The sequence below is a fragment of the Arachis ipaensis genome, chromosome B9, assembly GCF_059453495.1.
Source record: "Arachis ipaensis isolate K30076 ecotype BB chromosome B9, ASM5945349v1, whole genome shotgun sequence".
NCBI classification, from domain to species: Eukaryota; Viridiplantae; Streptophyta; class Magnoliopsida; order Fabales; family Fabaceae; genus Arachis; species Arachis ipaensis.
Window position 1 is genome coordinate 39,330,109 of NC_142444.1, and position 25,037 is coordinate 39,355,145.

Here is a 25,037-nt window from a genome sequence, read left to right on the forward strand (position 1 = left end):
AAGCCTGACAGCACACTGCGATTCCCTCTTAGTTGTGCAACAAATCCGAGGAGAATTTCAGGTAAAAGATCCCTTGCTAGAGCGATATTGGCTCACAGCAAAGGATCTCATTTCAAAGTTCAGCTCATTCATTATTCAACATGTACATAGAGAAAAGAATGTTAGAGCAGACATATTATCCAAACTTGCCGCCACTAGGGCGGACACACAAACATCGGCACTATCACAACTAACGCTTAAGAAACCCAGCATTGAACTATTATCTATAACAAGCATTAACCATCTCCAAGACTGGAGAACACCTTTCCTTGAGTACATCAATGCAGGTATCATTCCCAGAGACGAGCTCAACCCACAACACTTCAGACGAAAAGCAAGCCTCTACACAAACATAGAAGGAGAGCTATACAAGCGCGGTTTTTCACAACCATTACTAAAATGCCTAAACAAAGATGAGGCAAAAGAGGTGATGGACGAAGTCCATGAGGGAGTCTGTGGGAACCACATCGGAGGTCGAGCTCTTGCCGCAAAGATTGTCCGAACAGGATATTATTGGCCAACCATAAAGAGGGATTGCATAACAAAAGTCAAAACATGCGATAAATGTCAAAAGCATCCAGCCATCTCTACAAAACTGGCCGAAGCATTACACAGCATGGAGGTAAGCTGGCCTTTCCACAGATGGGGGCTCGACATTCTTAGCCCATTCCCAATAGCTCCAGGTCAGGTAAAATTTCTTTTAGTATCAATAGACTATTTCTCAAAATGGACAGAAGCATAACCGCTAGCAAAAATAACAACCGAAAAAGTACGATCTTTTATATGAAAAAATATCATATGCCGATTTGGAATACCAAAAGAAATAATATCAGACAATGGTAGACAATTTATAGATAATAAGCTCGGCTCATTTCTAAAAAATTTTAACATACAGCACCATTTTAGCTCAGTCGAACACCTACAAACCAATGGGCAGACCGAAGCTGCTAACCGAGTTATATTGCCGGCAATAAAGAAGAAGCTCGATAATGCAAAAGGAGAATGGGCGGAGCTAATACCAGAAGTATTATGGAGTTACAACACCACAATACAAACAACAACGGGCGAAACACCCTTCAAGCTAGTCTATGGGTCGGAAGCTTTAATCCCGGTAGAGGTCGGAGTCCCCACGCTAAGAGCCGACCTATATGATGAGCAACACAATATAAATGCAAGAAATGCCGAGCTTGATCTCCCAGAAGAGGACTGAGAAATCTCCACCATTAAACAAAGAGCTCAGAAACAACTGGCAGAAAGAAGGCACAATAAAAAAGTGGTGCCAAGGACATTCGAGGAAGGTGACTTAATCCTCAGACGAACAGAAGAAGCCAGACGACCTCCTTCACATGGAAAGCTCGCCGCAAACTGGGAGGAACCATTCCGAGTATCCAGAGTGCTCGGAATGGGGGCTTACCAGCTACAAACATTACAAGGCAATCCAATTTCAGGGAATTAGAACATCTCTTCACTAAAGTTGTACAAATCATAAAGTTGTACATTTCGCGAATGAAGGTACTCTTTTTCCCCCTTAGAGGTTTTTTCTCCCAAAAACGGTTTTACCTAAGGAGGGTTTTAATGAGGCCGGACGCCTAAATTAAACAAATGCAACTAATAATTTGTTTACCTATTTTTACACTACTACTTAACATACCATCCTATCAAAATAACTATATCATCAAGATGACCTAACCACGGTCAACACAAACTTTAAGTCAAACAAGAACCAAGTGTTCACAAAACATCAAACCGACCATAGCTCGGCCAGACAAAACAAAATAAGTTATCATTACAAACAAAACATGCCCAACACATAAATAAAAATAACTCAAGGAGGAGGGGCGTTCTCGTCATGGTCCTCCACAGTGCCATCCACCACCAACTTCCCATCAATGACAACCTTTGTCACGTCCATCCGAGCACAATCAAATTCAGGTGCCAAAGCAGCAATCTGACTAACAGCCTGATCAAAACCAAAGGCAAACATTTCCATCCTCAATTCCTCCAGTTCATGAACTCGGGAAGTCAGCTGCCCTTTAGCCAAGTCACTATCCTTAATTTCGGATTGAAGAAGTCGGATTTGGTCTCTAAGACGAGTAACTTCGTCTTCAGACGACTTCATCTTCTCTGATATCTCGGCATTCTCCTGCAAAACTTTCTCCATAGCAATATCCTTTTCCTTCAATGACTTCTCCAGATCAGTAACTTTCCCCACAACAACCTGTTGTTCAGCTCCAACTAACTCAGTAGTATGGCCAACACACATAAGGCGTGAAGCAACAATCTACAAACCACAAAGGATATCAACAAAGAGAGAATAAAAACAAAAAAAGAAAGACGACTATAAAATAGAAACCGACCTGAATGAATTTCCCCAGGCCCTCCATACCAATGCGGCGAGTCATGAGCATATCTTCAGGATATTGGGAAACCCTGTCCGATAGCTCGGAAATGGAAAATTGGTCGCTCCACAAAGAGTGAGTGTTCGTCCCAGGTATGAACCCATGAAGTCGTCTCTGACGATCAAACACAGACCTACCACCACCAGCCACATCCTTTTCACCGTCAGAAATAACTTCGAGGGACTGATCAGTTTCCACCCTTTTCCTCTTGAACGATGAGGTAGGCTGAGCAACAGACTGAGCAGCTTCCCCACCAGCCTCCTTCACAATCCCAGAGACACCAGCATCCTTTTCCTTTTTCTTCTTCAAAAAGGATTAGAACCGGGAAGGATCAAGTAAAGGAGCTCGCCCACCTGTGCAGAGAAAAGCAGTCAGACAAATAAAACAAGTAAACAACAAAAAGACAACAACTACCGTTACCTATATAGGACCTCAGACCCTCATTGTCACCAGCATCATGCAAACGTAGGAGCTCAGGAATAGACAAACACACCCCATCAGCAAAACACTCTATCAAAAACTCTAGCACACATTCCTCCTCCACACTACGCTCAGTAGCCTCAAGAATCTGACAGGGCTCTGAATAACAATACATCGAAAACCTCTCTATAAGCTCGTCATCAAGATAGAAAGGATAATCAGCCTCCTTCGACCGGACGTTAACGAACAAGGATTTAAAATTTTTAAAGGAAGATTTATAAAGCAAAAACAAAGAACGACCGGGGTAACTACTCAAGCATACCTGATAAACCCCAATTTTGTGGCTTATCTTGTGCTTATTTTGGGAGATTTTATCACATTTTCTCACATTTATTCAACGAAATAGCATGGTTTCGCAATTCTCCCTGAATTCGTGCTTAAATGTGAAAACATGCATTTTAGGCCCTAAAATTGATGATTTTAATTCACTTTAATTCCATTCGATGCCTTGATGTGTTTGTTGAGTGATTTCAGGTTCATAAGGCAAGCATTGGATGGAAGAAGTGAGGAGAGAAGCATGCAAAGTGGGAGAAATCATGAAGAAATGAAGGAACTGTAAAGTTGTCAAGTCCGACCTCTTCGCACTCAATCGACCATAACTTCAGCTACAGAGGTCCAAATGAGGCGGTTCTAGTTACGTTGGAAAGCTAACATCTGGGGCTTCAAAATAATATAAAATTTGCCATATGTTGCTGATGAGCAAATAATTTATACGCTTTTTGACATTGTTTTTAGTATGTTTTTAGTAGGATCTAGTTACTTCTAGGGATGTTTTCATTAGTTTTTATGTTAAATTCACATTTCTGGACTTTACTATGAGTTTGTATGTTTTTCTGTGATTTCAGGTATTTTTTGGCTGAAATTGAGGGACTTGAGCAGAAATCAGATTCAGAGGTTGAAAAAGGACTGCTGATGCTGTTTGGATTCTCACCTCCCTGCACTCAAAGTGGATTTTCTGGAGCTACAGAACTCGAAATGGCGCGCTTCCAATTGCGTTAGAAAGTAGACATCCAGGGCTTTCCAGAAATATATAATAGTCCATACTTTGGTCAAGAATAGATGACGTAAACTGGCGTTCAACGCCAGCTCTCTGCCTAAATCTGGCGTCCAGCGCCAGAAAAGGAGCCAAAACCAGAGTTGAACGCCCAAACTAGCACAAAAGCTGGCGTTCAACTCCACAAATGGCCTCTGCACGTGCAACACTCAAGCTCAGCCCAAACACACACCAAGTGGGCCCAGGAAGTGGATTTATGCATCAATTACTTACTCATGTAAACCCTAGTAGCTAGTTTATTATAGGACCTTTTACTATTGCATTTGACATCTTTGGTCTCAGTTTTAATCCATTGTTCATCTTAGGAGACTATTGATCACGTTTTAGGGGGCTGGCCATCTCGGCCATGCCTGGGCCTTCACTTATGTATTTTTAACGGTAGAGTTTCTACACTCCATAGATTAAGGTGTGGAGCTCTGCTGTTCCTCAAAGATTAATGCAAAGTACTATTGTTTTCTATTCAATTCATCTTATTTCGCTTCTAAGATATCCATTCGCACCCAAGAACGTGATGAAGGTGATGATTATGTGTGACGCTCATCACCATTCTCCCCTATGAACATGTGCCTGCTAAACACTTCCGTTCTACATGAAATAAGCTAGAATGAATATCTCTTAGATCTCTTAACCGGAATCTTCGTGGTGTAAGCTAGAATGATGGCGGCATTCAAGAGAATCCGGAAGGTCTAAACCTTGTCTGTGGTATTCCAAGTAGGATTCAATAAATGAATGACTGTGATGAGCTCCGAACTCGCGATTGCAGGGCGTTAGTGACAGACGCAAAAGGATAGTAAATCCTATTCCAGCATGATCGAGAACCGACAGATGAATAGCCGTGCCGTGACAGGGTGCGTGAGCATATTATTCACTGAGAGGATAAGATGAAGCCATTGACAAGAGTGATGCCTCCAGACGATTAGCCGTGCCGTGACAGGGCATTGGATCATTTTCTCGAGAGATGACCGAAAGTAGCCATTGACAGTGGTGATGTATCACATAAAGCCAGCCATGGAAAGGAGTAAGATTGATTGGATGAAGATAGCAGGAAAGCAGAGGTTCAGAGGAACGAAAAGCATCTCCATTCGCTTATCTGAAATTCCTACCAATGATTTACATAAGTACCTCTATCCCTATTTTATTATATTAAATTCGAAAACTCCATAATTATTTTATATCCGCCTGATTGAGATTTACACGGTGATCATAGCTTGCTTCATACCAACAATCTCCGTGGGATTCGACCCTTACTCACGTAAGGTATTACTTGGACGACCCAGTGCACTTGCTGGTTAGTTGTATCGAAGTTGTGAACCATGGTATTGGCACCATGTTCTTGGCGCCATTGCCAGGGAAAGAAAGAGCCATGAATTTTACATAATTAAAGCGTAATCACGATTACGCGTACCAAGTTGCTCACGTTGCCAGGGATTGTTTGAGCCTGGACATCACAATTTCGTGCACCAAGTTTTTGGCGCCGTTGCCGGGGATTGTTTGAGTAAGGACAACTAACGGTTCATCTTGTTGCTCAGATTAGGTAATTTTCTTTTTATTTTATTTTCAAAAATTTTTCAAAAATATTTCTAAAATTTTCTCATCTGTTTTCGAAAAAAAAAATAAATAATAAAAATGTTTTTAAAAATTTTATTCAAAAATTTTTAAGAATGAATTCTAGTGTTTCATGAAGCATGTTGAAGCCTGGCTGGCTGTAAAGCCATGTCTAATTCCTTTGGGAATGAGTATGTCAGGCGTGTCATGTCTGAATTACATGCTGAAGCTTGGCTGGCCATTGGCCATGTCTAGTGTTTTGGACCGGAGCTTTCATTGAAAGCTTGGCTGGCTCATGAGCCATGTCTAATTCCTGGACTAAAGCTTTAGACTAAGAATGCAAGATTCCTGGAATTCATATTAAAAATTTTGGAATCCTTATTTTCCTTTTTTAATTAATTTTCGAAAAATACAAAAAAAAAATTAGAAAATCATAAAAATCAAAAATATTTTTCTGTTTCTTGTTTGAGTCTTGAGTCATGTTATAAGTTTGGTGTCAATTGCATGTGCATCTTGCATCTTTTCGAAAATCTCATGCATTCATAGTGTTCTTCATGATCTTCAAGTTGTTCTTGGTAAGTCTTCTTGTTTGATCTTGATGATTTTTTATTTTGTGTCTTTTATTGTTTTTCATATGCATTCTTGAATTCTTAGTGTCTAAGCATTAAAGAATTCTAAGTTTGGTGTCTTGCATGTTTTCTTTGCATTAAAAATTTTTCAAAATTGTGTCTATAATGTTCATCTTGACATTCATAGTGTTCTTGGTGTTCATCTTGACATTCATAGCATTCTTGCATGCATCACATGTTTTGATCTAAAAATTTCATGCATTGCATCTTTTTAGTGTTTTTCTCTTGCATCATAAAAATTCAAAAAAAAAAAATATCTTTCCCTTTTTCTCCCATCAAATTCAAAATTTGGATTGACTTTTTCAAAAATTTTTAAAATCAAATTATTTCTTATGAGTCAAATCAAATTTTCAATTTGAAAATCTTATCTTTTTCAAAATCTTTTTCAAAAATCAAATCTTTTTCAAAATTCTTAGTTATTTTCGAAAATTCCAAAAATATTTTTCAAAAATCTTTTTCTCATTTTTATACCAAATTTTCGAAAATAACATAACCAATTAATGTTTTGATTCAAAAATTTCAAGTTTGTTACTTACTTGTTAAGAAAGATTCAAACTTTAAGTTCTAGAATCATATCTTGTGATTTCTTATGAATCAAGTCATTAATTGAGATTTTAAAAATCAAAACTTTTTCAAAACTAATTTCTAAAATATCTTCTTATCTTACCTTTTTCAAAAAGTTGGTTTCAAAATATCTTTTCTAACCTCCTAACTTCTTATCTTTTCAAAATTTGTTTCAACTAACTAACTAACTTTTTGTTTGTTTCTTAACTTTTTCAAAACTACCTAACTAACTCTCTCTCTCTAATTTTCGAAAATATCTTCCCTCTTTTTCAAAAATTTCTTTTTAAATAACTAATCATTTTTATTTTTATTTTTGATTTAAAAAATTTTCGAAAAAATACTAACATTTTTCAAAAACCATTTTCGAAAATCACTAACTCTTTTTCAAAAATATTTTTCGAAAATTCTCCCTCTCCCATCTTATTCTATTTATTTATTCATCTACTAACATCTCATCTCACATCTCTGCCATCCTCACAGTTGTGTTTCTTTCTTTACATTACACTATTTGTCCCCCTCTCTTCTTCCACTCACAAAGGGATCCCTATACTGTGGTATAAAGGATCCATATTATTATTATTATTTTTTCTGTGCCCTCTTCTTTGTCATATGAGCAGGAGCAAGGATAAGAACATTCTTGTGGAAGCAGATCCAGAACCTGAAAGGACTCTGAAGAGAAAACTAAGAGAAGCTAAAATACAACAATCCAGAGATAACCTTTTAGAAATTTTCGAACAAGAAGAGGAGATGGCAGCCGAAAATAATAATAATGTAAGGAAGATGCTTGGTGACTTTACTGCACCTAATTCCAATTTACATGGAAGAAGCATCTCCATTCCTGCCATTGGAACAAACAACTTTGAGCTGAAACCTCAATTAGTTTCTCTGATGCAGCAGAACTGCAAGTTTCATGGACTTCCATCTGAAGATCCTTTTCAGTTCTTAACTGAATTCTTGCAGATATGTGATACTGTTAAGACTAATGGAGTAGATCCTGAAGTCTACAGGCTCATGCTTTTCCCTTTTGCTGTAAGAGACAGAGCTAGATTATGGTTGGATTCTCAACCCAAAGACAGCCTGAACTCTTGGGATAAGCTGGTCACGGCTTTCTTAGCCAAGTACTTTCCTCCTCAAAAGCTGAGCAAGGTTAGAGCTGATGTTCAAACCTTCAGACAGAAAGAAGGTGAATCCCTCTATGAAGCTTGGGAAAGATACAAACAGTTGACCAAAAAGTTTCCTTCTGATATGCTTTCAGAATGGACCATCCTGGATATATTCTATGATGGTTTATCTGAGCTATCAAAGATGTCACTGGACATTTTTGCAGGTGGATCCATTCACCTAAAGAAAATGCCTGCAGAAGCTCAAGAACTCATTGACATGGTTGCTAATAACCAGTTCATGTACACTTTTGAAAGGAATCCTATAAGCAATGGGACGCCTATGAAGAAGGGAGTTCTTGAAGTTGATACTCTGAATGCCATATTGGCTCAGAATAAAATATTGACTCAGCAAGTCAATATGATCTCTCAGAGTCTGCATGGAATGCAAGCTGCATCCAACAGTACTCAAGAGGCATCTTCTGAAGAAGAAGCTTATGATCCTGAAAATCCTGCAATAGCAGAGGTAAATTACTTAGGTGAACCCTATGGAAACACCTATAACTCATCATGGAGAAATCATCCAAATTTCTCATGGAAGGATCAAAAGCCTCAACAAGGCTTTAATAATGGTGGAAGAAACAGGTTTAACAATAATAAACCTTTTCCATCATCCACTCAGCAACAGACAGAGAACTCTGAACAAAATACTTCTAATTTGGCAAACTTAGTCTCTGATCTGTCCAAGGCCACTGTGAGTTTCATGAATGAAACAAGGTCTTCCATTAGAAATTTGGAAGCACAAGTGGGCCAGCTGAGTAAAAGGATCACTGAAATCCCTCCCAGTACTCTCCCTAGCAATACAGAAGAGAATCCAAAAGGAAAGTGCAAGGCCATTGACATAAGCAAAATGGCCGAACCCAATGAGGGAGAGGAGGACGTGAATCCCAAGGAGGAAGACCTCCTGGGACGTCCAGTGACCAATAAGGAGCTTCCCTCTGAGGAACCAAAGGAATCTGAGACTCATCTAGAGACCATAGAGATTCCATTGAACCTCCTTATGCCTTTCATGAGCTCTGATGAGTATTCCTCTTCTGAAGAGAATGAGGATGTTACTGAAGAGCAAACTGCCAAGTTTCTTGGTACAATCATGAAACTGAATGCCAAATTATTTGGCATTGATACTTGGGAAGTTGAACCTCCCTTGTTCATCAATGAACTAAGTGATCTGGATCAACTGACATTGCCTCAGAAGAGACAGGATCCTGGAAAGTTCATAATACCCTGCACCATAGGCACCATGATCTTTAAGGCTCTGTGTGACCTTGGTTCAGGAATAAACCTCATGCCCCTCTCTGTAATAGAGAAACTGGGAATCTATGGGGTGCAAGCTGCTAAAATCTCATTAGAGATGGTAGATAATTCAAGAAAACAGGCATATGGACAAGTAGAGGACGTGTTAGTAAAGGTTGAAGGCCTTTACATCCCTGCTGATTTCATAGTCCTGGATACTGGAAAGGAAGAGGATGAATCCATCATCCTAGGAAGACCTTTCCTGGCCACAGCAAGAGCTGTGATTGATGTTGACAGAGGTGAAATAGTCCTTCAATGGAATGAGGACTCCCTTGTGTTTAAAACTCAAGGATCTCTCTCTGCAACCATGGAGAGGAAGCAGAAAAAGCTTCTCTCAAAGCAGAGTCAACCCATGCCCCCACAGTCAAACTCTAAGTTTGGTGTTGGGAGGCCACAACCAAACTCTAAGTTTGGTGTTGAACTCCCATATCCAAACTCTAAGTTTGGTGTTGGAGAGTCTCAACAAAGCTCTGCACATCTGTGAGGCTCCATGAGAGCCCACTGTCAAGCTATTGACATTAAAGAAGCGCTTGTTGGGAGGCAACCCAATTTTTATTTATCTAACTATATTTTTCTTAGTTATATGTCTTTGTAGGTTCATGATCATGTGGAGTCACAAAATAAATATAAAAATTGAAAACGGAATTAAAAATAGCAGAAGAAAAATCACACCCTGGAGGAGCATCTGTCTGGCGTTCAGCGCCAGAACAGAGCATGGTTCTGGCGCTGAACGCCCAAAATGGGCAGCTTCTGGGTGCTGAACGCCAGAACAGGCATGGTTCTGACGTTCAACGCCAGAAATGGCACACAAATGGGCGTTGAACGCCCAAAATGGCCACCAACCTGGCGCTAAACGCCCAGAGTTGGGTACAAAGGCATTTTTACATGCCTAATGGGTGCAGGGATGTAAATCCTTGAACACCTCAGGATCTGTGGATCCCACAGGATCCACTCAGGATCTGTGGACCCCACAGGATCCACTCAGGATCTGTGGACCCCACAGGATCCCCACCTACCTCCACTCACTTCTTCTCACCACTCTCTTTCACACAACCCCATAAACACTCTTCCCCAAAAACTCTTCACCAATCACCTCAAACTCTCTTCCCCATCACCTCTTCACCACTCACATCCATCCACTCTTCCCCATAAACCTACCTCATAAACTCCACCTACCTTCAAAATTCAAAACCAATTTCCCACCCAAACCTACCCATATGGCCGAAACCTTTCCCCCCTCACTTCCCTATATAAAGACCTCCATTCTTCATCAAATTCACACAACACATCCCTCTACACTCCTCTTGGCCGAAACCACATCTCCCTCTCCCTCTCCATATTTCTTCTTCTTCTTCTTCTTCTATTCTTTTGTTTATTGCTCGAGGGCGAGCAATATTCTAAGTTTGGTGTGGTAAAAGCATAAGCTTTTTGTTTTTCCATTACCATTGATGGCACCTAAGACCGGAGAATCCTCTAGAAAGGGGAAAGGGAAGACAAAAGCTTCCACATCCGAGTCATGGGAGATGGAAAGGTTCATCTCCAAAGCCCATCAAGACCACTTCTATGATGTTGTGGCCAAAAAGAAGGTGATCCCTGAGGTCCCTTTCAAACTCAAAAGAAATGAGTATCCGGAGATCCGACATGAAATTCAAAGAAGAGGTTGGGAAGTTCTAACAAATCCCATCCAACAAGTAGGCATCCTAATGGTTCAAGAGTTCTATGCCAATGCATGGATCACCAAGAACCATGATCAAAGTAAGAACCCGGATCCAAAGAACTATGTTACAATGGTTCGGGGGAAATACTTAGATTTTAGTCCGGAAAATGTGAGGTTGGCGTTCAACTTGCCAAACATGGAAGAGAACGCACGCCCCTACACAAGGAGAGTCAACTTTGATCAAAGGTTGGACCAAGTCCTTGTGGATATATGTGTAGAAGGAGCTCAATGGAAGATTGACTCCTAAGGCAAGCCGGTTCAACTAAGAAGATTGGACCTTAAGCCTGTAGCTAGAGGATGGTTGGAGTTCATTCAATGCTCAATCATCCCCACTAGCAACCGGTCTGAAGTTACTATAGACCGGGCCATCATGATCCATAGCATCATGATTGGAGAAGAGGTGGAAGTTCATGAGATTATACCTCAAGAACTCTACAAGGTGGCTGACAAGTCTTCCACTATGGCAAGGTTAGCCTTTCCTCACCTCATTTGCCACCGATGCAATTCAGCTGGGATTGACATAGGGGGAGATATCCTCATTAAAGAGGACAAGCCCATCACTAAGAAAAAGATGGAGCAAGCAAGAGAGCCCAATCATGGAGCTCAAGAGGCGCAAGAAGCTCATTTCCATGAGATCCCGGAGATGCCTCAAATGCACTTTCCTCCACAAAATTATTGGGAGCAAATCAACACCTCCCTAGGAGAATTGAGTTCCAATATGGGACAACTAAGGGTAGAACATCAAGAGCACTCCATCATGCTTCATGAAATAAGAGAAGATCAAAAAGCAATGAGGGAGGAGCAACAAAGACAAAGAAGAGACATAGAAGAGCTCAAGGACATCATTGGTTCCTCAAGAAGGAAATGCCACCATCACTAAGGTGGATTCATTCCTTGTTCTTGCTTTCTCTGTTTTTCGTTTTCTATGTTATGTGCTTATCTATGTTTGTGTCTTCATTACATGATCATTAGTAGTAGTAACTATGTCTTAAAGTTATGAATGTCCTATGAATCCATCACCTCTCTTAAATGAAAAATGTTTTAATTCAAAAGAACAAGAAGTACATGAGTTTCGAATTTATCCTTGAACTTAGTTTAATTATATTGATGTGGTGACAATGCTTCTTGTTTTCTGAATGTATGCTTGAACAGTGCATATGTCTTTTGAAGTTGTTGTTTAAGAATGTTAAATATGTTGGCTCTTGAAAGAATGATGACTAGGAGACATGTTATTTGATAATCTGAAAAATCATAAAAATGATTCTTGAAGCAAGAAAAAGCAGCAAAGAGCAAAGCTTGCAGAAAAAAAAATTAGGCGAAAAAAAAATAGAAAGAAAAAGAAAAAGCAAGCAGAAAAAGCCAAAAGCTCTTAAAACCAAGAGGCAAGAGCAAAAAGCCAATAACCCTTAAAACCAAAAGGCAAGAGCAAATAAAAAGGATCCCAAGGCTTTGAGCATCAGTGGATAGGAGGGCCTAAAGGAATAAAATCCTGGTCTAAGCGGCTAAACCAAGCTGTCCCTAACCATGTGCTTGTGGCGTGTAGGTGTCAAGTGAAAACTTGAGACTGAGTGGTTAAAGTCAAGGTCCAAAGCAAAATAAGAGTGTGCTTAAGAACCCTGGACACCTCTAATTGGGGACTTTAGCAAAGCTGAGTCACAATCTGAAAAGGTTCACCCAATTATGTGTCTGTGGCATTTATGTATCCGGTGGTAATACTGGAAAACAAAGTGCTTAGGGCCACGGCCAAGACTCATAAAGAAGCTGTGTTCAAGAGTCATCATACTGAACTAGGAGAATCAATAACACTATCTGAACTCTGAGTTCCTATAGATGCCAATCATTCTGAACCTCAATGGATAAAGTGAGATGCCAAAACTATTCAAGAGGCAAAAAGCTATAAGTCCCGCTCATATGATTGCAGCTATGTTTCATTGATAGTTTAGAATTTATAGTATATTCTCTTCTTTTTATCCTATTTGATTTTCAGTTGCTTGGGGACAAGCAACAATTTAAGTTTGGTGTTGTGATGAGCGGATAATTTATACGCTTTTTGACATTGTTTTTAGTATGTTTTTAGTAGGATCTAGTTACTTTTAGGGATGTTTTCATCAGTTTTTATGTTAAATTCACATTTCTGGACTTTACTATGAGTTTGTGTGTTTTTCTGTGATTTCAGGTATTTTCTGGTTGAAATTGAGGGACTTGAGCAGAAATCAGATTCAGAGGTTGAAAAAGGACTGCTGATGCTGTTTGGATTCTGACCTGCATGCACTCAAAGTGGATTTTCTGGAGCTACAGAACTCGAAATGGCGCGCTTCCAACTGCGTTGGAAAGTAGACATCCAGGGCTTTCTAGCAATATATAATTTGGCCAAAAATAAACGACGCAAACTGGCGTTCAACGCCAGCTCTCTGCCCAAATCTGGCGTCCAGCGCCAGAAAAGGAGCCAAAACCAGAGTTGAACGCCCAAACTGGCACAAAAGCTGGCGTTCAACTCCACAAATGGCCTCTGCACGTGCAACACTCAAGCTCAGCCCAAACACACACCAAGTGGGCCCAAGAAGTGGATTTATGCATCAATTACTTACTCATGTAAACCCTAGTAGCTAGTTTATTATAAATAGGACCTTTTACTATTGTATTTGACATCTTTGGTCTCAGTTTTAATCCATTGTTCATCTTAGGAGACTATTGATCACGTTTTAGGGGGCTGGCCATCTCGGCCATGCCTGGGCCTTCACTTATGTATTTTTAACGGTAGAGTTTCTACACTCCATAGATTAAGGTGTGGAGCTCTGCTGTTTCTCAAAGATTAATGCAAAGTACTACTATTTTCTATTCAATTCATCTTATTTCGCTTCTAAGATATCCATTCGCACCCAAGAACGTGATGAAGGTGATGATTATGTGTGACGCTCATCACCATTCTCCCCTATGAACACGTGCCTGACAAACACTTCCATTCTACATGAAATAAGCTAGAATGAATATCTCTTAGATCTCTTAACCGGAATCTTCGTGGCGTAAACTAGAATGATGGCGGCATTCAAGAGAATCTGGAAGGTCTAAACCTTGTCTGTGGTATTCCAAGTAGGATTCAGTGAATGAATGACTGTGACGAGCTCCGAACTCGCGATTGCAGGGCATTAGTGACAGACGCAAAAGGATAGTAAATCCTATTCCAGCATGATCGAGAACCGACAGATGAATAGCCGTGCCGTGATAGGGTGCGTGAGCATATTATTCACTGAGAGGATAAGATGAAGCCATTGGCAAGGGTGATGCCTCCAGATGATTAGCCATGCCGTGACAGGGCATTGGATCATTTTCCCGAGAGATGACCGAAAGTAGCCATTGACAGTGGTGATGTATCACATAAAGCCAGCCATGGAAAGGAGTAAGATTGATTGGATGAAGATAGCAGGAAAGCAGAGGTTCAGAGGAACGAAAAGCATCTCCATTCGCTTATCTAAAATTCCTACCAATGATTTACATAAGTACCTCTATCCCTATTTTATTATATTAAATTCGAAAACTCCATAATTATTTTATATCCGCCTGATTGAGATTTACAAGGTGACCATAGCTTGCTTCATACCAACAATCTCCGTGGGATTCGACCCTTACTCACGTAAGGTATTACTTGGACGACCCAGTACACTTGCTGGTTAGTTGTATCGAAGTTGTGAACCATGGTATTGGCACCATGTTCTTGGCGCCATTGCCAGGGAAAGAAAGAGCCATGAATTTTACATAATTAAAGCGTAATCACGATTACGCGTACCAAGTTGCTCACGTTGCCAGGGATTGTTTGAGCCTGGACGTCACAATTTCGTGCGCCAGTTGCCTGACGCATAGGGGCGCACACACGCCATGTACGTGCGCATGCCGATGGAGCACGTGGGTCCACTAAAGAGAAATCGTGGCCAGCGATTTCTAGCTCATTTTGGGCCCAATCCAACTCATTTCTGATGCTATTGAACCCAAGGATTGAGGGGGGAATGAACCAAGTAGTCATAGTTTAGTTTTCATCATGTTTTAGGTAGAATTCTAGAGAGAAAAGCTCTCTCTTCTCTCTAGAATTTAGGGTAGTTTAGGTTTAATTTTCTTAAATCCACTTTCAATTCTTGTTTTGATTTAGTTTTCCCTTGTTAATTCCTTGTTATTACATCTTAATCTTCTTAGTTTCTCTTGATCATTTCCTTTAATTTGTTGCTTTTATGTTCATGAACCTTGTTGGATCTCAATTTTCTTTAATGCAATTTTTATGTTTCCATGTTCTTTTATGTTGATCTTAGTTGCTATTATTGATTTCTTGCTTATGTTGGTTATGATGTCCTTTAATTCTTGCATTTTATGATGTTTACTTTTCTTGCACACTAAGTGTTTGATAAAATGTTTCCTCTAGTTTTTGGTTAGTTCTCTTGACTCTTGGCCTAGGCCAAGGAAATTGAGTGATCTTGAGTCATTGGGTCTCATTGAATTGATGATTTGAGAATCCTTGGTGATCAATTTGATAATCATTGACGCCAACCCACTACTAATCTAATTAGTAGGTAGGTTGGGATTTATGGGTTGATGTGATCAAGTCTATTTGACATACTTCAAGCCTTGGAGTAGATATTACGTACTTAAGGCTTTGGAAGTAGACTTAATAGGTTGGTACCTCATAATTATCAATATATGGTTTGTTGACAAGGATGGTGATCTCAATTACCTATGTCTAGCCAAGAGTTTTTTCCTTTATTTTATTATTTAATTGTTTATTTACTTTTCTTGCCATTTATTTTCTTGCAAAAATTATAAAACCAACCCCCTTACCACCTCTATAGCCAATAATTGAGCATTTCATTGCAATTCCTTGTGAGACGACCCGGAGTTCAAATACTTCGGTTAATTCTTATTTGGGGTTTGTTATTTGTGACAACCAAATTTTTGTATGTGAGGACTCTTTGTTGGTCTAGAACTATACTTGCAACGAGAACTCAATTGAGAAATTCTATATCAACAAAAGTTCACACATCAAAATGGCGCCGTTGCCGGGGAGTTGCAATGGTGTTATGTTATTGGCTATTGTGAATATTGTGAATATGTTTGTCTTTTGCTTATTTGTTAGTTTTTGTTAGCTTTTGCTTTTATTTTGTTACTATGAATTCTCACCCCTTTGGCTATGAGTTTGGCTCAAATTATGTTGTAGGGAATGTGAACTATAATGACAATATGCATCAAGGATGAAACAATCAAAGATGGGAGGAGCCTCAAGGTATTGATCAACCTTCTTGGCAACAACAACCTCCGGATTCTTATGGGCATAACTCTCATCCTAATGCATATCAATCTAATGGATATAGTGACCCTTATTGTGATTGTCAAAAACCACCACCATATGCCTATGAACCACCTCCTCAACATAATTTTGCACCACCTTACTCACAAGTCCCTTTTCACCAAACACCCCCATATGACCCCAACCCATATCCACTATACCAACCACCTTGTGAACCATATGAACCATATGAAGAACCACCCCAATTCCACCACCAATACCCTTAAGAACCACCACCTCTATATTATCACCAAGATGAATCACTTCCCATGTATGATAACTTTCAACCACATAATGAATTTTCCTTTCCACCACAACCCTCCATGGAAGAACACCCATACACATCCATCCAAGAGCCAATGGATCGTCTCAAGGAAGCAATGGATCGGCTTCAAGCAATAATCCGTCAAAAGGAGCAAGAGGAAGCCCAAAAGAATTATAAAGCTATCGAGGCTAACCTTGCCAAAATTAAAGCCAACTTGGACTCATGGGACTCATGCAACAAGCAATGCATCTCCACGGATGAATGTGAGAAATCAACCGAAGAAAGAAACATGAAGGAGATTTTAGAATCTCAACATGAGGACAAGGAGATGGGGTATGTCTTGCAACAAGTGGAGGAGGAAGAGATTATTGAAGAAGAAGAAGTGGTTGAAGAGCTAGGCAAAGTTGAGCAAGAGGTGGATTTCAAACTTGAGAGCACTTCCACACCAAGTGACATTGTTGATGATTTTGTGGAAGTTGTTGAACCTTCTTCCAATGAGTTTGAATTTGGTGTTGAGGAGGATAATGCGCAACCTCCAAGGCATAGTATAAATGATGAAAGATTGGAAGAGGATGATCAAAAGGCAAGTTCCACTAATGAAGAATGTGTGGAAGAAGTTGGTGGGCAAGGAATTGAAGTTGAAAAAGCTTGCCAAGAGGTGGAGGTAGTCAAAGAAGAGCACAAGGGAATGGAACTTACAAGACCATTGGAGGTTCCCCTTCCTAAGTCACCATCCAACATAACATTCAAGTGGGTAAAATTCTTACCTCTAATCTTTACTTTCCCACTTGAATATAGTTTGATTGAGACGGATGGACAACTTAGAGTTCTTTGTGGGGTTAAGAGCAAAAGAGAATTTATTAGTGGGTGGAAATGCCAATCAAGGTTCCTTATGGTTGGAAGCTTAAGGTCTAAGTGCAATGGTTGGTATAGTTCTCAACTAAAGGGGTCTAGAAAGATGCTTTGGTGTTTACTTGAGAATTCGGATCACTTCTCACCCAATCGGAATTGTGATGATCAACTTGAAGATGGGTGTAGAAACAAGATTTGGGATCTGGGAATAGATGAAGATCAATTTTGGAAGCCCTTAGCTTGTGTGGAACTTCATCAAAGCTTGGTGCCATTGATTTTGAATTTTGGAGCTTACTTGAAGTCGAAGCATTGGTGGAAGTTTCAAGATGAGTACAAGCATAAGCCACCATAACAAGGAGCTTCCCAAATGTCCAACTTAAGGACTTAAACTAAAAGTGCTAGGTGGGAGACACCCCACCATGGTAAACTCTTTCCATTCTCTTGTAAATATAATCAATGGATGAATTGGGTTGCCATTGTTAGGTAGTTTTCTTCTTTGCATACTCTTGTTTTAATATTTTGGTTGTTGGTTTGTTTGATTAGATTTGTGCCTTAAGTTGTAGCTTAGTTGTTGTTGAGTAGTGTTTTACTTGTAGTATAAGTTTTTTTTTAGTATGTTTGAAATTTTTTTCAAAAACTAAAAAGATTTGTTATTAAATTTGAGTTGTGATTGTTTTAGAATGCTTGTAGATTAGGAGAGTGCCCTGTTTTTGTTCTAAGCATCTTAAAAAAAAAGGGCATCGGCGCACAAGCGCGATGTGTGCGCGCGCGCCGATGATGCATATCGCACTCCTGGTACAAAAACCAGAGAGTTGTGCCAAAGTTGTGCTCACTCTGTGTCCGCAACCCACGTGCAAGCGTGCATAACGCGTACGCGTCGGTCGCCATCTTTACATCCGCGTGCATGTGTGCTATGCGCGTACGCGTCGCTTGTCCCGCCTGCCCCCTACGCGCACACGTGCGTGACGCGTACGCGTCGCCCTCCGCGCCCTGTTTTTTCCCTGTTCTGCCCTGCTTTCTTTTTCCCTTCTTCTCTTCTTTTCCTTCTAGTTTCTTCCTCTTTCTTTCTTCTTCTTTCTTCCTTTCTTACTTTCTTTTCAAAATTTTCACTCTTTATTTTTCTTATTTTCATCTTCTTTTATAAGTTGGATTGGTATATTATCATTCATTACATTTTAATTTTGTTTTTATAGCTTGTTCATGTTTTCTTTTCTAAGTTCTTGTTTTCATAATGGTGTTGGATTCTTATATTCAATTGTTGAGGATTTCTTGGTTAATCTTGGTGCTTTGTGACTTGTTTGGCATTAATTGTAATATTTGCTCTACACACAAGATTAGTACTTTAGTCCTTCCTAACTCATGATCCCTTGTTTTTGTACATTATTGTCATTGTGTTAGGATGGGACCAAATGCTCTCATGCTTATCACTAATCTTGTTTGTGTCAATTGTGATTAAGCTTGATGCAACATGCTCTTCATATCATTTGCCTATGCTTTGACTTTCCTCTTGCATCAAGTATTAATTGATATGCCATTTGCCTATGTTGCTCTCTCACTTACATGCGTAGCTAACATGTAGTGAAAACCTTACTCTTATTTGGCATTAGCCCCTGCCTATGTTCTATTTGCTTTGATATCTTTGTTATAGGCTTAATTATCCTTCTTTCTCTTTCCTTTTAGGTTGGCCACCAAGAAGGAAAGGAATGAGGAAGCTTCTAAATGGGGCAACAAACAAGTTCACCCGCACAACCCTTTGAAGGAGCTCATTAATTGTAGCAACCCATCCACCTTACTCTTCTTTGCATGCACCGAGGACGGTGCAAATTTCTAAGTGTGGGGAGGTCGTCCGACCGATCTCCATGGGTAACAATTTCTTTCTTTCAACACCAATTCTTGATTTTCCTTCATAGTTAGTTGTTGCATTGCATGATAGGTTGCATGTTAGTTAGAATTTGTACATATTTCACCATTTCTTTTTATGTTAGGACTACTTGGTTAGGGTGATGATTTATTTTCCAAGAAAAAAATTATTTTTAGGGCACCCTAACAATTTGAAAAAAAAAAAAATTTTTTTGTGTTGAACTTGCTTGAAGAATGTTTTTTGGAACATGCTTTTTGAGCTAAGAACACAAGCATGTGAGTTTTGAGCCTAATTGTGTGGTTACATCTTATAACCACTTATTTTCCATTCTTGTGTGTATTGTTCTCTTTCTATGATTGTAATCTTTGATTTGTTTGATTCTTTATGTCCATTATTCCATGTATACATGCATTTATATGATTGAGGCCATCATTTCATTTAGCTCACTTACCCAAATAGCCTACCTTTCATCAACCATTATTAGCCAATTTTGAGCTTATTGAATCCCTTTTGTTCTTAATTATAGCACATCACTACCCCTAAGTGAAAAATAATAAATGTCCTTAATTTGGATCTTTGATTAGCTTAGGCTAGTGAGTGTGTGTAACATTTGGGTATGGGAAACTTAGGACATTGGTTGAGGTAAAAGTGTAATTTATATTTTTGTTGAAGATTTTTGGGAATTGGGTACATACTTATGCATTAAATATGTAAAACCATATGCATTGATACGTTTGTATATACTTTGAAAAAAATGTGTAAAAAAATGAAAAAAAAATATAGAAAAAATATAAAGAAAAAGAAAAAAAGAACATATATATATATATATATATATATATATATATATAAAGAAAAAAATAGAAAAAGAAAAAAAAGAGAGAAAAAGAAATAAAAAGAAGACAAAAATGGCCCAAAGTAAAGTTCAATAAAAATCAATGTATATGGAATGTGAATTGAAGAGAATGCATGAGTATGTGGAAAAGTGGGAATCATGGGTAGTTAGGCATTATATTAGAATTGTATAGGTTGTTATAGGTGTTTGGTGAGAGCTTAAGTTAATCAAAGATTCAAATTTCAAGCTCACTTGACCATATGCATCCTTACCTTTACCCTAACCCCATTACAACCTATGAATAAGTCCTCATGATGAATGTATGCATTGAATAATTGTTGATTGTTAGATGAAAAACAAATCTTGAAAAGCATGATTAGAGGATAATTGAGTGAATTGACCCTATACACTTAACCGACTAGAGCGGATACACATCCGGTGAGGGTTCGATGCTCAATTCCTTGTTCCCGGCTTTCATGAGCTTTCTTCTTGTAAGTCTATTTGAACTTCATTTTTATATTTGAATTGGTAGAGTTTGTGAGTCGTCATATAACTTTTTCCCTACTTGCTTATATATGTTCTTGGAGATTGATTTACTTTTGACCAAGTAGGTAGAATCATTTTACATTTAGTTGTATTCATATAGATATGTGCATATAGTTTATTTGTATTGAATAAATGTTCATACCCCTTTTCTTCTCCTTCTTTATTCTTAGCGTGAGGACATGCTCGGTTTAAGTATGGGGAGATTTGATAAACCCCGATTTTGTGGATCTTGTGCTTATTTTGGGGGGATTTTATCACATTTTCTCACATTTATTCAACGAAATAGCATGGTTTTGCAATTCTCCCTGAATTCGTGCTTAAATGTGAAAACATGCTTTTTAGGCCCTAAAATTGATGATTTTAATTCACTTTAATTCCATTCGATGCTTTGATGTGTTTGTTGAGTGATTTCAGGTTCATAAGGCAAGTATTGGATGGAAGAAGTGAGGAGAGAAGCATGCAAAGTGGGAGAACTCATGAAGAAATGAAGGAACCGTAAAGCTGTCAAGCCCGACCTCTTTGCACTCAATCGACCATAACGTGAGCTACAGAGATCCAAATGAGGCGGTTCCAGTTGCGTTGAAAAGCTAACATCCGGGGATATGAAATAATATAAAATTTGCCATATGTTGTCTGACGCATAGGGGCGCGCACGCGCCATGTACGTGCGCGCGCCGATGGAGCACGTGGGTCCACTAAAGAGAAATCGTGGCCAGCAATTTCTAGCTCATTTTGGGCCCAATCCAACTCATTTCTGATGCTATTGAACCCAAGGATTGAGGGGAGAATGAACCAAGTAGTCATAGTTTAGTTTTCATCATGTTTTAGGTAGAATTCTAGAGAGAGAAGCTCTCTCTTCTCTCTAGAATTTAGGGTAGTTTAGGTTTAATTTTCTTAAATCCACTTTCAATTCTTGTTTTGATTTAGTTTTCCCTTGTTAATTCCTTGTTATTACATCTTAATCTTCTTAGTTTTTCTTGATCATTTCCTTTAATTTGTTGCTTTTATGTTCATGAACCTTGTTGGATCTCAATTTTCTTTAATGCAATTTTTATGTTTCCATGTTCTTTTATGTTGATCTTAGTTGCTATTATTGATTTCTTGCTTATGTTGGTTATGGTTTCCTTTAATTCTTGCATTTTATGATGTTTACTTTTCTTGCACACTAAGTGTTTGATAAAATGTTTCCTCTAGTTTTTGGGTAGTTCTCTTGACTCTTGGCCTAGGCCAAGGGAATTGAGTGATCTTGAGTCATTGGGTCTCATTGAATTGATGATTTGAGAACCCTTGGTGATCAATTTGATACTCATTGACGCCAACCACTACTAATCTAATTAGTAGGTAGGTTGGGACTTATGGGTTGATGTGATCAAGCCTATTTGACGTACTTCAAGCCTAGGAGTAGATATTACGTACTTAAGGCTTTGGAAGTAGACTTAATAGGTTGGTACCTCATAATTATCAATATATGGTTTGTTGACAAGGATGGTGATCTCAATTACCTATGTCTAGCCAAGAGTTGTTTTCTTTTATTTTATTAGTTAATTGTTCATTTACTTTTCTTGCAAAAATGATAAAACCAACCCCCTTACCACCTCTATAGCCAATAATTGAGCATTTCATTGCAATTCCTTGTGAGACGACCCGGAGTTCAAATACTTCGGTTAATTCTTATTTGGGGTTTGTTATTTGTGACAACCAAATTTTTGTATGTGAGGACTCTTTGTTGGTCTAGAACTATACTTGCAACGAGAACTCAATTGAGAAATTCTATATCAACAAAAGTTCACACATCAATACCCACTGCCCTCTCCTAACCCCCTTGGACTAAAACAGTGAGAAAAATAAAGGAAGGGAACAAGGAAACAACAAAAATTCCATCAGACACTCGAAAGTACGAAGAAACGCCCAAGAATTTGGATGTAGCTGAGACAGTGCACAATTCAATTGGGTCAGCACGTCACATTCAAAGGAAGAAAAGGGAAATTTAACACCTAACTCCAACAGACAAGGTGTGTACATATAAAAATACTCCCAATCCCCTCTCCTCTCAAATACCCTATCATCACTCAAACAGTGAAGCAACTCAACACCTATATCAGAACCCTCTCTTACGAAAGCCAAACCCTCGAGCTCATGCAGCAACGAAGAATCAACATACGAAGACGATCGAGTCTTCACATCATCATGAACCCAATGATATGGGTTATCTTTCTTCTCCTCAACAGCCGTTTTCTTATCTTTCTCTCTCGCCATAGCAAAAACGAAAAGAAACAGTAAATGAAGGAAGAACTAACCTCTGGAAGTCATACTCGAAGATATGAATGACAGAAGATGAAGAAACAGAGCACCAGTTCCAAAACTACAAACCAAATACTATTACCAGGCCCACTAACTTAGTGGGAAAATCAAAACATAACTCTTACAAACCTCGAAAAACCAAACGCAGGGGAAGCACATTAATCGCAGCGCGCCAAGCAAGATAGAAAACCCCTTGACTCCCCCTTGACCTCCAAAAGCATGGGCCCAATAAACAAAGCCCAACTTAAGCAAAAAATTCAACAAAAGCACCAAACACATAAAGCTTGCCTGCCCCATAAAACATAGAGACAGACAAGCTTGGGGGCTATGATGTGTACCCCATAAACTCGGAGATAAGATTAGAACTAAGACCGACCATAAAGGTCGGAAACAAACAAACCATATCTGAAATAACCACTTGACCAAAACTAAGCACAAGTCAAACACTATCCATTAGCCGTTACTAACAACAACAGAACTCACTATCCAAGCCACTATTATCGGAACAAGCAAGGCACTCACTATCCAAGCCACTATTATCGGAACAAGCAAGGCACTTTGTTCACCTATAAAACCGAACCTAATAGCCCAGGAAAAATAGGTTACAAACTCACTCTGATTTATTTCTCTTATTTCCTCATAACTCACATACTTACTTGAGCATTGGAGTACTTTTTGCAGGTGCTCCCGCCGCCGTGTTTCATCGTGCCGAGATTATTCCTGAAGGCTACCTTCCGGACGACGTATAGCTCCCCTAACAGATAAGCAGTCCTGTTGGGAGAGATATACCTCGGCTAGATCTGAACGGAACAAGTTGTATAATATGTTTTAAACTTCCAAAACTATTTTGTATTTCAATTTGACTAGCCAGCCTAAACTCCGCAGGCTGTGACTTGTCCTCTTTTTGGTATATCATACTTATATATATATCTTGTTAATTTAATTATTACCTTGTGTATCTTGGAGCTATCTATAAAGTTATATATATATATATATATATATATATATTATATCTTGTTCTGTCCGTGCCTACACGTTTAGTTATCATGTGTGAACGCTTCACGTTTTGTAATTCCATTTTATGCGACTTTGAGCTTTATTCCTTCATCGGGCTTCTAGTTATATAAATTCTTGGATATATAAGGCTTAGGTTAACGGGGCGTTAAAGAATCTATGGCCAACTCGGAATTCCACCCCACCATCCGTATTGTAATCATCCCATTCACCGACATTGAAAGGATCGTCTAGCTGCATTGCATCCAAATTCAAAGTATGATAATGATTAGGAACTTCTGACAATCGAGGAATGGGCAAAGGGGGAGGCAGGAGAAACCGAGCACCACTGCCGGTGGGAGTCTCTGGCACATATCCATCAGTGGAAGAAGTATTGCCAGACGACTTGGACCCAGCAATATAAGTTGAATCACACCCACTATCGTCCTTGTCGGCACTATCACGAGGCTGGGCGTACTGGATCGGTATTGCATCTAGCAGGACAACTTCAGAACTCGAAGGGGATGGTCCACCACCAACAACGATATCACACACTGTAGCATACTTCTCCATCACATGTTATGACATTAGCCATGCATGTACGTCAAACATTACTCTCACATGCTGATCTCCATCAATCCAAAATAACCTGTTGATAAATCCACCGCTTGGAAGCGCGTCTAGAAATCTATATGCAACCTGCCAATTTTCTTGGTACCTATTCCCCCTATATTGCTCAATATGATCATCTTTAGCACATGTAGGATATCAATCCGATTAGTATGCAACATCAGAATTGAATCAGACTCGAAAATCACTTCTTCATCACCGTGTTTTACTATCTCATTGGAATAAACCACAACAAAAAAGAACTGATTATTCTCTATGGGAACAAAATGGAAAGAAGAGAAGAAAAGATTGATTTGTGATTTGTAAGGAGATGGTTGATGGATGGCCTCTATAAATAGAGTTATTCTCTAAGATATCTTGGGTGCAGAGACACTTAAACCATAATACACATATCTCGAGTGTTGAGAGCCAAATTACACGTTTGACTATATCTCGGATGCTGAGGCCCAAATTAGGCATGTAGCACGTATCTCAGGTACTGAAACCCCTTCTGAATTTAAACGTATTTCGGGTGCTCAGTACCCGATCTCCCATGTAAAACATATCTCAGA

General features: G+C 39.1%; 2 protein-coding genes across 2 annotated transcripts in view; both read right to left on the reverse strand.

The window, feature by feature from the left end:
* Positions 1-24,429, reverse strand: part of LOC148544376 (uncharacterized) — a 38,284-nt gene extending 13,855 nt beyond the window's left edge. Inside the window, exon 1 of the mRNA XM_088498925.1 lies at positions 24,025-24,429. Within this exon, the coding sequence (XP_088355051.1) occupies positions 24,025-24,429 (405 nt within the window). The remainder of the gene's footprint in view (positions 1-24,024) is intronic.
* LOC148544377 (uncharacterized) lies at positions 1,865-22,818 on the reverse strand. The gene is made up of 3 exons (XM_088497942.1): positions 22,621-22,818; positions 2,397-2,741; positions 1,865-2,320 (listed from the first exon to the last, which is right to left on the reverse strand). Exons 1-3 carry the CDS (start codon positions 22,816-22,818, stop codon positions 1,865-1,867), a joined length of 999 nt encoding a protein of 332 aa, XP_088354068.1.
* Positions 24,430-25,037: the final 608 nt, after the last annotated feature.

Excerpts from the sequence above, each read along its gene's own strand:
- LOC148544377 (XM_088497942.1), bottom strand. The coding sequence starts at position 22,818 with ATGGCGAGAGAGAAAGATAAGAAAACGGCTGTTGAGGAGAAGAAAGAT. Across the intron at positions 2,742-22,620 it reads ACTGTTTGAGTGATGATAGG|AAGAAAAAGGAAAAGGATGC; the intron begins GTATTTGAGAGG and ends TCCTTTTTGAAG. Across the intron at positions 2,321-2,396 it reads GCCTGGGGAAATTCATTCAG|ATTGTTGCTTCACGCCTTAT; the intron begins GTCGGTTTCTAT and ends TGTGGTTTGTAG.